This window comes from Melopsittacus undulatus, chromosome 4 (genome assembly GCF_012275295.1).
Source record: "Melopsittacus undulatus isolate bMelUnd1 chromosome 4, bMelUnd1.mat.Z, whole genome shotgun sequence".
In the NCBI taxonomy this organism is placed as follows: domain Eukaryota; kingdom Metazoa; phylum Chordata; class Aves; order Psittaciformes; family Psittaculidae; genus Melopsittacus; species Melopsittacus undulatus.
The window spans coordinates 61,887,872-61,903,659 of NC_047530.1; the positions used below are offsets into that span (position 1 = coordinate 61,887,872).

General features: G+C 42.9%; 1 protein-coding gene across 4 annotated transcripts in view; it reads left to right on the top strand.

Moving 5' to 3' along the window:
* Nucleotides 1-7,743: 7,743 nt before the first annotated feature.
* WAPL (WAPL cohesin release factor) overlaps nt 7,744-15,788 on the top strand; it is a 69,026-nt gene continuing 60,981 nt past the window's right edge. For 2 of the 4 annotated variants that reach the window (XM_005153648.3, XM_031053477.2), the window contains exons 1-2: nt 8,456-8,765; nt 12,015-12,538. In XM_005153648.3, coding sequence (XP_005153705.2) covers nt 12,037-12,538 — 502 coding nt within the window. In that variant the 5' untranslated portion in view covers nt 8,456-8,765; nt 12,015-12,036. Of the gene's footprint in view, nt 7,850-8,455; nt 8,766-10,309; nt 10,486-12,014; nt 12,539-15,788 lie in introns of those variants that run through there. The other 2 variants (XM_031053475.2, XM_031053476.2) reach the window with 2 other exon arrangements.

Here is a 15,788-nt window from a genome sequence, read left to right on the forward strand (position 1 = left end):
TACTGTCAGATATTTGTTTCCTTCAGTCTTAAATGTAAGTTGTTTCCAAGAATACAAAGCATCTATACAATCATGTGCTATTAGTACTTTATTATAGGAATATTTATTGGAAGATCTGGATCTTGCTTCCTATACCTTACATTAGGAAATGCAGTGCTATGATGAACAAGACTGCTTAGGATTGAGCTGATGTAGAGCATAGAATGATGTTTGCTTATTTTAATGAACTGTCTGCTATGTGTTTGCTAGACAGGTGATCAGCAAAGGTATTTTAATTGATATGTACTTTCAAGTACACTCAGATATTTGCTATCTGAAAGGCACAAAAAAGCACCAAATAGACACCTGTTGTTACTACATAATGCTCAAGCCACTTGATGTCATAATTGAAAGGTAAAGGGGAGTTAGGTTTTGTTTTCATATAGGCATAGTAAAAGGCTTATTCTTTATGAAAACCACCAGGGAGACATTTTGAGTTAGTTGAAGCAGTCCTAGTGTGAGCCTAAGCTCTCACATCAGTACATTCCTCCAATCTCTTTGAAATATTTACCAATAAATGACTGTGCTAGACAGTAAACATTTATCTCAGAAATTCAAGATCACACATCCAGTAGGAAAGTACAGCATAAAAAGCTGCTGTAGGCCAATGTATTATTAGAATAATAATGTTCTTTTGCACAGTAAATGTACTGCTTGTTCCATTGCCTTTACACTAGGCTGGATCCAGTAATGAGCCATTTGTTTGATATATCTAAAGATCTAGTCAATACACAGGTTGGTTTTAGCCTTTTGTTATCTTCCTTCAATACATTTCTGAAGTACTCTGCCACCATCCATTTGCCCACTCTTTACTGCATGCTCTAGGATGATCTTTGACCATTTCATAGAACATGGTTACACTGTGCACAGTGAACCTTGTTAAATGTGGACAGGATTGCAGAACTGGCACAATGTACAGCCCTGGATGTACCAGGCTTTTGTGTAAGAGGCAGAAGACACTGCGGCTTTCTTCATGGTACTGCACTGTAATTTGAATAAAGGTGAAAGTAATTTGTTCAGGGCTGTATTCTGGCAGGAAACTAATGAAGTCGCTAGCTGATATTTTGTTGCCTCCCAGCTTCCCATGAGGAAATAGTCATTTAATGATTTTCTAAAATTTTCATTTTATGAGCTTAATTTCCTAGATAGTACATTAATTCTGCCATGACCTTCAGGGACATGTCCATCCAGTCCTCCTTAGTCCCACAAGTTTTAATTCTCTGTGGATTTTCTTTTCCAGTTGTAGTTTATGTTGCTGTTCTTTGTATCACTACGTATGACCCTCAAAGGCCACACATACTGTGCAGCTTGGTTGTTTGATCTGCTATTGCTATGGTTTAATGTTTGTAACTGCTGTGGAAGTGCTTAGTTACTGGCCAAGTTCTATTCTTCCTAAAAAATAGAAACAAATACATTTACAAAAAAATGTTGTAAATAAAAACTCAAAAGGGAACTGAATTATAGCATCTGCACACAAGACACAAAAAACCTAATAAAGCTAAGAAGACAAAGAAACATAATATATAAGTTTTGGTTGTGCACATGCCCTTTTTAACTGTTGAAAGAAGCAAAATAAGCAACAGAAATGGCTGCTACCCTGTTGCTGGAGGAGAAATTGAATAGACAATGACAGTCCCACCAATGAGCTCTTTATAAGACCAGATTAACACACCAATTGCTTGTTGCATTCCCCAGCAAGTACTGTGTTGGTACATTCTGATAGCTTTCCTTAAAGGCTACCACCATGAATACAGACATAAATTCAATAATAATGTGAAACAGTAAGCTCTTAAAAGAAACACACACACACACACACAAAATCAGGTAGAGGATAAGGTTGGTATTGAATCTGGTCCTCCTGTAAGGCTGCAACAGATCTCAGGCATTTGAAAGAGTCAGCCCCCTTTTATTCCGTAACAATACAATGGAAACTTTTCCTGACCAAAGAACCTAGACCTTCCTCACTGCTTTTAAAGTTAGGCTGCATCCTCACTGCAAATGAGGCTTTTATTCCTGAAACACTTTGGCACATTGTAAAATCTTCATGGGAAACAGCAAAGGTGGTTACTTTCTCAGCAGAGCTTGCAGAAATAAACTGCATGGCAGAATAAAGTTCTGGCCCTGGTAACTATAACCTACTATAACCTACTTTGTTCTTTTCCCACTAGTCTTTCACCACAGGTTTTTCCAGTAGGTTTGCAGGCTGATCACCCAAGGAAACAAACTGCACAGAACAGGCACTGAGAATTTAGCTGTAGGTGAATGACTACTGTTGGCTCATCAAGTAAAACTAGTCTTTCCAGAAGCTTTTATATTGCAGAGATGAGGCTGCCTCTCACCTGATTGCAAAAGATGGGTGTGCAGGCCAAAGAGAACGTGGAGTTGTGCACCTTCTCCTGCTAGCTGCCCAGGTCTGATTCACTAGTGCCATGATCCAGGGAACTCTTTTTATCACAGGGAACCAGCCCTTTGCTGCACTCCTATAAGCATTCCTTTGCCCTGTCTAGTGGTGCTTGTTGTAACCTTCCAGTTACAGTCTTGGTTTGACCACTTCATATGGCAAGAGAGCTGGCATATTATGTAAATAGTGAAAAACATGATCCAAAACTGTATATAGATCCCCTATTTGAACACCTTTCAGACTGTTTCCTCTCAGGGTTCAGTCAGAAATAAGCAGTATGCTATCCATTGGAAATACCTCACTAAGAAAAGTTGTATTGACAGAAATCAGACTTCCGTGTACACTGGGTTGCAGATCTTTCCTCCTTCCCTGCTCCTGTATGTTCTGACTCATGTTTTTCTGAGAGGAAGGTGTATTGAGTTTGTGTGGTAAAGTCTTGGTATCAGGGAGGGCCACAGGGGTGGTTTCTGTGAGAAGCTGCTAGAAGCTTCCTCCTTGATTGACTGAACCAGTGCCAGCCATCTCTAAGATGGACCTGTCACTGGCCAATGCTGAGCCCGTTCATGATGGTGGCAGTGCTTCTGGGAATAACATATTCAAGAAATTGGATAAACCTGCACAGCAGGAACTTCAGCTGGAAGGAGGAGTGGGCATATGTGACATCAATAGCTCTGCAGACACCAAGGTCAATGAAGGAGGGCAGGAGGTGCTCCAGGTGCCAGAGCAGAGATTCCCCTGCAGCCTGTGGTGCAGCCCATGGAGAGGCAGCTGTGCCCCTGCAGCCCATGGAGGTTAATGGGGGAGCAGATCTCCACTGGCAGCCCAGGGAGAGCCCCGTGCTGGAGCAAGGGGATGCCTGAAGGAAGCTGTGAGTCCATGAGAAACCCATGCTGAAGCAGGGTCGTGGCAGGACCTGTGGCCCCATGGAGAGGGGAGCCCACACTGGAGCAGGTCTGCTGCAGGACTGGTGACCCAGAAGGGGAAACACACTGGAGCAGTCTGTTCCTGAAGGACTGCACCCATGGAAGGGACCCACACTGGAGCAGTCTGTTCCTGAAGGACTGCACCCATGGAAGGGACCCACACTGGAGCAGTCTGTTCCTGAAGGACTGTACCCATGGAAGGGACACACAACTGGAGCAGTCTGTTCCTGAAGGACTGCACCCATGGAAGGGAACCACACTGGAGCAGTGTGTTCCTGAAGGACTGTACCCATGGAAGGGACACACACTGGAGCAGTCTGTTCCTGAAGGACTGCACCCATGGAAGGGACCCACACTGGAGCAGTGTGTTCCTGAAGGACTGTACCCATGGAAGGGACACACACTGGAGCAGTCTGTTCCTGAAGGACTTGCACCCATGGAAGGGACCCACACTGGAGCAGTCTGTTCCTGAAGGACTGCACCCATGGAAGGGGACCCACACTGGAGCAGTTAATGAAGTACTGCAGCCTGTGGGAAAGATTCATGATGCAGAAATTTCTGGAGAACTTGTTCTCCCGTGGGAGTGACTCCACACTGGAGCAGAGCAAGAGTGGGGAGTCCTTCCCCTGAGGAGGAGGGAGTGGCAAAGACGTGATGAACTGACCAGGACACCCATTCCCTGTCCCCCTGTGACTCCGGGGGGGGGGGGGGAGGAGATAAAGATCAGGAGTAAAGTCAAGCCTGGGGAAAAGGGAGGGGTAGGAGGAAGGCGTTTTAAGATTTGTTTTTATTTCTCATCACCCAGCTCTGACTGGTAATAAATTAAACTAATATCCCCAAGTGTGTGACAGTAGTTGCTGAGTGATCTCTCTGTCCTTATCTCAACCTATGAGTCTTTCCTTCTATTTTCTCTCCCCTGTCCAGCTAAGGAGGGGAGTGATAAAGCAGCTCTGTTGGGCACCTGGTGCCCAGTCAAGGTCAACCCACCACATCTGCTCTGATCCAGCTGCTGCTACTCTCACTGCAACCTAGCTGTTCTCGCCCACCCCCATGCTGCTGGTGGTGGTGTTGCTGAGCTTCCTCAAGCATGCATCTGTAGTAGTACTAATGTATAAATAACTATTTTTAGAGCTTTTTCTGAGAGGTTGACTAAAGCATGGTAATTAGTTACTTAATGTGTCTCTTTACCCTCCTTTTGCTATGCAAATAGCAAGGGGGAAATTCTAGCCCCAGTGAATTGAAATGGCAAAGCCCTGAGTGCTCTGACCCATGTATGCATGTGACACTTGAAGGACAGGAACAAGAGGAGACTGACATTCTGCAAAGAAAAAGCAAAACACACTGAAATGTTTAGCATTCTAATTGGCACTAACTGGGACATGAAAGCACTGCTGCAGCTGTGAGTGCAGGAAGAACAGCAGGACATCCACTTCGGCATCCCTTCTCACCTGGACAAAGGGCAAGGGAAGAAGTACTATAGGAAGCTAGAGAGAACTTGGGAGGCAAATATTGACTAGTGTGAGATGCAGAAGAATGGCAAGGGAGAAGCTGTGGAGTAGACTGAGTGGCCACTGGCTTTCCTGGTTCTGAAGGGAGCAGTCTGGCCATGATGTTACTCATGGAGAGAGCCTTCCTGTGAATTACACTTTGCTGCTTGGGTAGTGGTGAGCTGGGAAGCAGGGCAATCAGTTATTGAGCTTATTCTCCTTTTGTGGAAAAAGAGTGGATCAAGATTATATTCTGCTGTTAATTTATGTACTTGATATGAAGGATACCTTGTGCTATGGTCCTTTTAAAGTCTGTCTGTAGCTCCCTTTAAGCTGGTACTACTGTCAAATGCTTCCTGACAGCTTCTGGAAGGCTGTTGTGACTGTCTTCATCTCCCCACAGAGTTTCTGCTGCATGGGAAATCTTCCATTTCCTTCTGGAAAAACCTGAAACAGTTTAAAATGCTTTAATGGCTGCCTCAAGACTGAACTACGTGAAAAGCTCTGTACTAGGCTACAGCTCATTTTGAAAAGTCTGTGTTGTTCCCTGCACAGAAATGTCAGAACAGAACCTCAGAAAGAGAACTGGGAAGGTTCTAGAGTGCATTAAGATGTGATGTACCCAAATATCTGTTCTTCTTATACGTTCCTTTTACTGTTATACTTTCATCTCTCCTATCTCCAGCTTTGATGTATTTGCACTGTGTTTTTCAGTGCTTTCTTGTTTCACTGTAAAAGAGCAAAGATGCTAGTTTCTCTTGCAAGGAGGAGTGGAATGGAATGCAACAGGATGCTGTAGGACTCACTCTGGCTTTCCCAGAAAAGTTTTTAAGGTGGAAAATCTATAGTTGCAAGATGGCTGCTTACTTCCCACTGCTGTCTCATGGAAAAATGCCAAACTAGAGTGCTTCATTGCTCCTTTTTTTGTGGAGGGTTTTGTGAGGTTGGGTTTTGGCAACTATAAATAATAGAATTCCACAAAAAAAAATATAAGATGCCTGTTGAATTCCACCCTCTTTGAGAATTAAATTTAACTATTGGCAAACATAGATGGGATTTGGCTTTTATTTGCTGTCTTGGTACTTGCATATTTGAGGTAAGCCAGATGAAGTTAGCAAAGCTTAACATGTCAATTTCCAAGCTCATTAAGTTACAAGATGTAAAATTTTTAGAAGTGTATTAAGTCAGGTGCAGAAAACTGTCCCATCCTTTCGTTGTTCTTGAACATAACAATGTTTGTTTTCCATCAGCATCTAAGTAGAAGATTTTATTGGACTTGTAGGCTTCTGCTGATACCCAAGATAGGACATGAAGCACCTAAATTAGTTTAATTCGTCCTTTGTTAGTTATGTGAAATTCCATCATGATCATGAATCTGCAGTGTTTCAGATGACTATGACTACAATGTTTCAGATGACTACGAAGACTGAAAATATTGTTGGAAATATGAAGCCAGCCCAGGGGGTACAGGGTGTGTGAGAGCTTCCAAATGACATTCAATTACTGTCACTGTACTGCAGAATTCTCTAAATTACTGTTTAAATCACTTATATAGTCATGCCTTTAAGTTAGAAACATATTTCATTTAATTTCAGCTCTTATTAACTTTATATCCAAATAGTTTCTTGGTGTCCCTTCCTTACTCTGGCCATGCTCTTCGCATTTTCTGGTTCTCAGGACAAAGGGGTTTTTTATGTTGTAAAGAACTCCACAGAGCCTGACATTATTTTTAGCCCTCACAGTACTGTTTCTTCCTGTTTGTCTAACAGATCAGTCACAGAATACAACTTTTAAACTCACACAACAGTATGCAAAAAAAACTGGTTTAGCTATCCATTTTGCTCTTGAAGTTTAAATGAGCTGATTAGTAGCTCTGATGCACGAATACTCACGGGGAAAAAGAAATCTCACTTCTTATATTCAAATTCTGTATTAAAAAAAATGGTAACCTGTTTTCTGTAGCTCTTCAATAGCTGAGTCAGGTGGTTAAAAATACAGGTGACCTTGTAAGCTTTCTTTGAAACAAACCTCAAAGGTATCTCAAATGGCTCTTGTACAATTCAGCACAAGGCTCACATCTATTTTATCTTCACTCTCTAGTTGTATGCTGGTGAGTTGTATGCACTCTCACCAGCTGCATTGTGGCTTTAGAGAGCACATTCAGAGTGTGTTTGTTTTTCAAAAGTAATACCCAAAAGGTACCAACACATCAGTAGATGTCTGGTAAAGGCCCAAGGCAGACTTACTTACAAGATCACTAAATAAAGCAATAGTCTTGCATCTCTTTATTGAAAGCCAGTAACTTTGCATGGGTTAAAGGTAAAACTAATAAAAAAGTAGTGTTTCTTAACTACAAGTATCAAGACAACTCTCACCTCTTCTGTGCAGTGATATCACCCTCTTCATTTTGTTTTATTAATTTTGCTTTTGGGACCTGTATTTTAAAACCTTTCCTCAAACAACAGATGGCTGTTGTATCATCCAGTGTGTTATGAAACCAGTTTAGGTTCCAAGATTGTTAGTGGAGTTTTTTGGGTTGCTTTTGTCTTTTTTTTTCTCCTGAGGGCCTCACTCCACTGAAAAATTACCAAACTGTATCTGTATGATGTTCTTTTTTAATGCACAATTTTTCTCATAGTGCACCCTGACTTTTCTATTCCACAAGTATTTTATAAAATGCTGCTTACAGAATGTACAATAGTGGATTTGATGATTGTGTGCTGCCTGTACACATTTCCTGTACGACACAATCGCCATGGAGTGTTTTTTCACCCTGCACAGAGTGTATCATTAATTAAGTCTCAAAGGTGCGCATAAATATAATGTACGTGGGTGGATGTAACTACTCTGTATTGAAACAAGGGGAATCCGTATAAGCTGGTGCTTGTAGAAGCAGAAGCTTGTAAAAGAAAAGCCAATACTGACGGTTTCATGAGACTTCTCAGCAAACACGTTTCCTCCCTGGAACGGATGTAAAGGCTTGAGACTGCGCAACCACTGTGAGTACCAATGAAGTGCTGCCATGAGTAGAAGGGGGCGTCACTCCCCTAGGTGAGGCTGCCGGCCGCTGCTCGGTGTAACAAACTTTAAACCGAGTACACGTAGGTCGGGTTCGGTGCCCGCCGTGCTCCCAAGCGGCTCGGGAGGGGTCTGACCGTAGCTCTACCCGCTCCAGCTGCTTCCTGCCGCAGGGCTGCCCTGGAAACCCCGGCTCCCACTCGGGGGCTTGTCCTCCTATTGGGGCCCCGCTGTCCTCGCCTTCAGAAACCGCAGAGGAGACACCTTCCTCCCAAACGAAGGCCGCTTGGGAAGCGCTGGGGTCCCATCAGGGCGCACCACCACATCCCAGCCCGTTCCGGCCCCTATTAAGCGACGGGAGCCTCACGGGCCCAACACCGGATTGTGTTACCGGCTGCCGGGGACTCCCACCACCGACCAGCCGCTCACCACACTGCGAACTACAGCTCCCAGAAGCCACCGCGCCGGCGTGCCTGGCGTCAGCTCCGCGCGCGGGGTATGCGCATGCGCCGCGGCGGTGCCGTCGGTTGAGTAACGCGGGGTGCGATTGGCTGCGGGCGGCGGCCGGGCGTGGGACGCGCAGTGACGGAAGGAGCGGGGCAAATGGCGGAGAGATGGTCCCGGGCCCCGTCCCGAGAGCGGCGATAATCCCGGCGCGGAGGAAGCGGCGCCGGAGGAGGCGGCGCCGGGGCCCGTAACGGCCGCGTCACCCTGGGGAGCTGCCACCGCCGCTGGGGAGGTGGCGGACGTGTCCCGTCGGAGAGCGCCTTCAGGCAGCACATCGGCGGCCAGAGCCACATCCGCGGCGCCGCCCGGAACGCGCAGGCCCAGCGCCCAGCACCCACCGCTTGCTTGCCCGCCCTCCCTCCCACACGTGCCGCTGCGACCGACGCTGAGGTAGGTGCCGGGCGAAGAGCGGCCGGGGGACGGCCTCTTGGAGCCCGTGGCCTGCGCGGGCCGCGGAGCAGGCCCCGGCACCCCGGTAGTGGAGGCAGGAGCCTCCGGCCGCTGTCCGGCTTCCGGGGCGGTGGCGGCGGGGTGTGAGGGGAGTCGCGGCCGGCTCCGGCCCGCAGGGAAGTTTTCGTTGCGGTAGTGCGGGACTTTGCTCGAGCTGGGCCCGCGGGAGGGGGCAGGATGCGGCCTGCAAGAGCGGCGGATGCCGGCGGGCTCGGCCGTGTGCCCCGCACCGAGGGCTGCCCCGCGGCCCGGGGACTTGTGTAATGGGGGTTGGTTTTCTGTCGGGGCGGGGAGAGGGAGCCGGGGAGGAAGGGAAATGACATCAGAAATGGCCGGGCGTGCACGGTGGGGTGAGCCGGTTCCGCTGGCACCCCTTCCCCCCGCCGCAGGGGGAGGGAGCACGAAAAGAAACTGTCACCGTGGGATTTCATCAGCTTCTTCTGCCTGCGTGCATTTAACCTATTTTCCTTTACTTTGGTTATGTAAGAGGAGCGGTGTAGAGAGGAGCGACGAGTAGGGATGGCCGATGGGCTTTCTGGGGAATCGCCGAGGTCTTTTATGTTTAGCTGGTCCGCCGAGTTAGCGCCGGCAAAAGCACTGGCGTGTATTTACATTTCTTGCACTGCTCTAAGTATTGCAGCACAGTAAAGGAGAGAGGGGCAGGGAGTGGAAACAGAGGAGAATCGGTCGAGTTTGTTATTTCACACTGAGTGAAGAGCAAGAGGGAATTTTAAGTGAAGTGTCAAAATCCTGATCTGTTGGTATTCTTGTGTAAGGAGGTACCTGCATGTTTCCTGATCTTTAATCTCAATCTAAGATGTGAGTTTATATCACGGTGTATTTCTCGGTTTTTGGATACTCATCTTTTAACCTGTTTACATATTTATTTTTTACGATCTTCACTTACAATTTACAATATTTATTAGAGTTTTGACGTTTTGATTCAAAACTCCATATGAGACAACCTTAATTATTAAACTTAGAAGTAGGAAGATGTGAAGAGAGGAGCTCTTAATATCTGAAAACAAAGTCCTCTTCACTACAGGAATCTTTTCAAAACTGCAGGCCACGAGTCATAATCTAAATCTGCCATTTGCAGATGCTGGAAACGGATAAGTTGGAAAGAGTTGAGTCGGGGTGTAGGGGAGGGCAATGTGGTGAGCGAAGCATTTATGCTTTCTTTGTAATAGTTGTAAAGGAATGGAGATGTTAAATATCTCACTTAAGTTTCTATAGCTTTAAAACCTGGTATTTCTGGTATAAAATATCTGTTAGAAATATTTTCAAGCATTGGCAAAATAAAACTAGTAAATTTGATTTATTTTGCCGTTTGTTGTCTACAGTACGTAGGGAAGTCTTAGTTTCACTCTTGCATGAAAAATAGGAAGTTAGAGCTAGTTACAGGGTGAGCAAAATAAGAAAAAGTTTAGCAATGATGGGTTTGGAGCAAGATGACACTGGAGGAGAAAGGATGGAGATGGGGTTAAAGGGTAAGGCCTACTGGGAGCAACCAGAAGGAGTCTGCAGAATAGTGTTTTGCAGACTTGTGGTCAGTAGATAAGCACATGCCTTTACCATCCATCTGCTAACCTGCTGAGGAGAAGTGCTTCCCAAAGTGGTGGCTCCTGTATCTCTTCTGCCATGCAGTACCATCCACCTGGTAAACTTCTGAAGTTCAAATTTGATACTTCTAATTCACTTAAAATTTGCGCAAGCATAGGTGACCTGATGAATTATCAGTTCATATGATAAGCTTGGGGTCTTCTGATAAAGGAGAGTATTACTAAGTGAGACGGTCTTTCCAGAACAAAGTGATAGAATGGCATTTCTGGAAACCAGTCTGTCAGTCTTGGCAGAAGCTGATCTGGCACTTCAGGTTGAGAAACTGTGAGTGTTGAGAGGAAAACTAAAATATGGAAGACAGTATACCACATGTTTTGGGGAATAATAATAGTAAAAACAAATGCTTTGAACAAATAGATCAAGTGGTAAGTTTATTAACCATGATTTTAAATGCTATTTTTCATATACTTTATATGAAGGCAGTTGACGTTTGAAGAGTTGGGTTTCTTTGGCTCTGTATCTTAAATAAATGCCCCCTTTTTAACAGATGTTTTGCCAGTATGGGGAGTAATTTCAGAGGGAAAGATGGACTTGATTAGATTCAGGCTGACTGTAAAGGATTCCAATCTCCTATTCATATTAAGGCCAAACAGGAGAAAAAAATGCTGGTTTACAAAACAGATATGATCATTTTTGGTTTTATGTTGTCTTTTGTTCAGTAGCTTGAGTATTTGTTTTTGGGGAAAAGAAACAACGTGGTTTGTCTTCTTGAGTTAAGCAAAAGTAGGAATAGAACACATGTAGGGAACTTTTTAAATATGTTCCTGTTTAATCTGTTCATATTTAAACTTTATTCCTCTGAGAGACCAAACTGTGAATGGGGCTACAATTGTAACAACCAGTCGACAACTGTGGTTTATGCTGATTTGCACAAGGAGACTTCCTCCATGTTCTTAAAAATGGATTGAGAAATGTCTTTGTTGCTGTCCCTTAATCAGTTGAAGTTACTCATGGGGGATTGCTATGTATCAGTCTTTACCATGGCTGTGCAGATGGCATAAGCCACATCATATTACCAGATAATATGATTGCTATGTATGAGTGTGCTAGAAGAACTTGAGTTGGAGTTGTCATAATTGTTTGTGATTAATTAACATCTAAAATATTTACAGCAACTTGAAATATTCTGACAGTTTTTTTAACTACAAAGAATCTTTTAAAGGCATACTGTTCTGTTGGGCTCTAGCAGAGAACTGCATGTTCAGGTGTGATGAAAATACTGTTTAGTTTTTTTCTGATGTTTCATGAAAGCAGTGCTATGTACAAAATTAAAGTAAAGCAATAAAAAATAATGCATTTCTAGCAGTTTTTTTTTAATTGTGCTATTGTTTTAAAAATGTGCAAGTAACTGAGTTTTGAGTTAATTTGGTAGATACGTATTGCAGAAACTTTTGACATAATGACAGTCACATGTAAATGAGTTGGTCTAGAGAGAGAATCAGATGATATATCTGTTATTCATGTGAAATGTACATGCTTGGTGCTTGTGGGCCCCAAAAGGATGGAAGTACAATCATCTGCCCTAAAAAGTTGGTAAAGTTATGTTTCTTCTTCCCTTTCTAACAGAGAATATGAAACAGGAGCCAAAATGACATCTCGATTTGGAAAGACCTACAGCCGGAAAGGGGGAAACGGCAGTTCCAAGTTTGACGAAGTATTTTCCAACAAACGGACCACCCTTAGTACAAAATGGGGAGAAACCACCTTCATGGCCAAATTAGGACAGAAGAGGCCCAATGTCAAACCAGATATTTCCGAAGTTCCAAAAAAACCCAAAGTTGAAGATGAGGTAACAGAGGATCCATTTGGTTTTGACAGTGATGAAGAATCTCTTCCTGTGTCTTCGAAGAATGTGTCACAGGCTAAAAGCTCCTCTCAGCTGGAACCCAGTGAAGCTGTTCAGTCTGACGACTTCACTCCTCTACTTGAAGCTAACAGCAGAATTAACCAGCCAGACAGTGGAGAAAATGTTGCATCCAGCAAGTGCATAACTTTTGACAATACTGTTCCTCTCTTAAAAGAAAAGAGCACAAGCAAAACCATGGAAGATGGAGAAAGCCAGGGCAGCAGTGCGAAGCTTGTAACTGCGGGTATGTTTATTCAACTGTCTATGGAGCTCTGTTACTGTCTGGTTTTTACTAGTCCACATTTAGACTTTGTGTTTTCAGGGGTTGGTTAAGTGTTCTAATAAAACTGTGGGGTGGTTAATTCTTAATTGTAAGAAGTTGTCAAGAATATGCTATCTAATTAAACAATCAGGAAGCATTTTGTGTTTTACGTGTTGGTTTCAGGTCTTTGGCACTCTGATTCTTATGTCTTCGAATTGAAATGCAGTACCTTAGATTCAGTGTATTGTGTTAATCTACCTTGAATAGAATAATCTTTTCTAAAAATGTGTTCTGAGCTCAGTGCATTCGTCGTTTGGTTTGGGTTTCTTTAACATGTAGTGTTTTGAAGAGTGATGAGTTGGTAATAACAGAACGCTTTAAACTAGAATTCTTAAGTTGCTGGCTATAATCTAGTGCAGGTTCATGGTTACTACCATGCAGGTGCAGATAAAGCTTACTACTTGTCTTACTTAATTATTTGGATGGAAAAAATGCTTTTCTGAACCTCAGCTGCACAAAGGTGGATATATATTTTTTGTTTCTTTTTTGTGTGTGTGTTTTTGGTTGGGTTTTTTTTTGTTCTTTTTTTCAAATTGGCACATCTCTTATCAATACGTATGTAAAAAGTTCCTGACCCATGAAATGGAATTCTGTCTGACTTCTTCTAGGAGCTGTTTTGAGGCTCTGAAGTGTTTGTAAGGTGTCTTAATACTTTGCAGAGGGAAATCACAACCCCCATGGAGCTGAATATTGCTGTAATTTTGTTCAAGACATTCTTAGACAAGATCAGATGTTATTAGATCTCATGTTTTCACATAATGGGCTAATTAAACCACAGCTTCTAAATTGGGCAGAAGATGACATTAGATGAACCTTGATGGATATGACACCTACTGACTTGCTCTGGATTAGCATAGTCAACTTTAATGACAGAATATGTAACTCTGACATTAGATGAACCTTGATGGATATGACACCTACTGACTTGCTCTGGATTAGCATAGTCAACTTTAATGACAGAATATGTAACTCTGAATTCTCAGATAGAGTTAACCTTAGGATGAGAAATATGAGTCTACCTGTTCAGATGTAATACAGTGGACAAGAAGATACTGAATAGTGGAAGGTATGCATAGCTCAGTTATTTGCAAAGTGATTTTATTAATGATGTAGCACATGAAAACCAAAGAAGTGTTGACTTGAACTGTAGTTTGACAGACACAATGGTGGTTCATGTAGTTGTCTTTTGATTTTACTCTTGGTTTTGCTGCTGAAATGTTTCTCATTTTGATATGGTTTTCTGTAGTTTATCTATCTGTAAGTATGATCCACCTTCACACCTTCAGTCTGGAAATACAATTTATGTTTTCCTAAGTTTGAATATAGTTTTCATGAGAGATTGAATAGATTGACACCCCAACATTTACAAGGCAAAGAAATAGTTGCATGTTTCCTTCGTTGTTCATGAGAGTTTGTAGCAAAGCATGTTTTAGAGTAAAATGGATTCAGTGTAGAAAAGCTTTGTTAGAACAGTATTTTTCAGGTTGGAAAAGAATATGAGAGAGCAGTAGGAAGAAAATGTGATAGAGTGCTGAACATTCATAGTGCTTGAAAGGCCAAGAGGAACAGATGTCAGCAGTTTCATTGATGCTTCCTGGTTCCAGTAGTGTAGAAAATAATAACAGTGTTCAGCATGGACAAATCTTTTGATGCATGATTAAATTCTAGAACTCATTGTGAGGCAATACTATCTATATCATGAATATATGTAGCTCTGAAAGTAAGGAAGCCAATGAATCTTGGTGGGTAAGTCCATCAGGGGCTGTTTGAGCCTCGTGGTGGTCTGAATGCAGAGGGAGAGATTACTTAACAGCAGTTCACTGAAGGAATTCTGTTCCTGTATGCTTTCCTGGAATAGTTACAGTTCATACAGAAGCAGGGAATGACAAGGTGGTTCTTGATCTAATTAAATTATTATTATTTCAGAATCTATTAGAGTCTGTTTACACCCAGTCATATGAAGATTAAGGTCCATTTCATTAAGTTCAGCTGAGTATGAATCTTTGCAAAATAACCTAGGAGGGTCTTCAATGAGTGAGGGAACCAAGATTATAGCTTTTTTATTTTGGACAGTTATTCTAAATGAAACTTGGATGGCTTAAGCAGCTATTATGTTTGTGTGTAGATTGATCCAAAATAAATAAAACTGTCTCTGAGGACGTCACTCAGAACATTGAGCAATTAGAGGCAGTTGTATAATTAGCCATCATAGATGTACATACTTCAGAGGTTTTTTGACAGTCGAGTTAAAAAGTTTGGTGGCATGAGGCTACTTTCCAGAATTGCACAGAGTTAGTTTTAGTGATTGGGGGTGAATGTATGGAGGAAGAGGGAACTTGGGGGAGTTAAAACTAAATAGCAGTAAAAACGTTTGTTGTTGTGTGATCTTCTAAAGTATGGTGTATGTACTGTTACTGCCTACGTGCCCTCACCCTCTCCACAATCATTTTCTCCTTTCTGGTGACTCATGTACTCTACTAGGTTCAACCAGATCTGTTCAGCAGGCTCTACTATTCCTGAAGGGGAAAGGAAGGGCGGAGGGTGTGTGTGTGGGGGGGGGGGGGGTGGGGATGTTAACAGGGGGAAGGGCAAGCAAATGGAACAGTGTTAATATTCCCAGTGTGAAAGAGACTGCAATGGGAGTTTAACCTTAACCCACATACACCAGTATTATCTCCAGGTATAGGAAACTAGGCTATTGATACTGATGTTCATGAAAGTGCTCATTAACTTGTTTAAAGTGCAGTTTATTAGTCCTTGTCCTGATATTGACCAGACTGTGCATGATTTAAGGTCTCCTGATAGCATGTGCCATTGTTGTATCTTAAGTGTTAACATATCTGAAATAAGGTTAATAATTAGAACATGGCAGAAAAGGGAGGATAAGCAGGGAGCTACACTTTAACCTGCTACTTCTACTCCAGATGTATTGTCCTGCCTCAGTGTGCATTTCTTCAGGCATTAAAATAAAGGTGGTGTTGATGCAGTGTCAGTTAATTTTAACTGATGTTTGGTATTAAAAAACAAGTCAATGTGTTTGTTTGTGCAACCAGATAATACAGTTGAGGATTTGTATCTTCTATTTAAAATGGTTGGACTTACTGGTTTGTTAGTTTTCTGTTCTGTTTTGTTTTTAAATAGCCTTCAGCTGGTGCTGAATCTCATTTTAAAG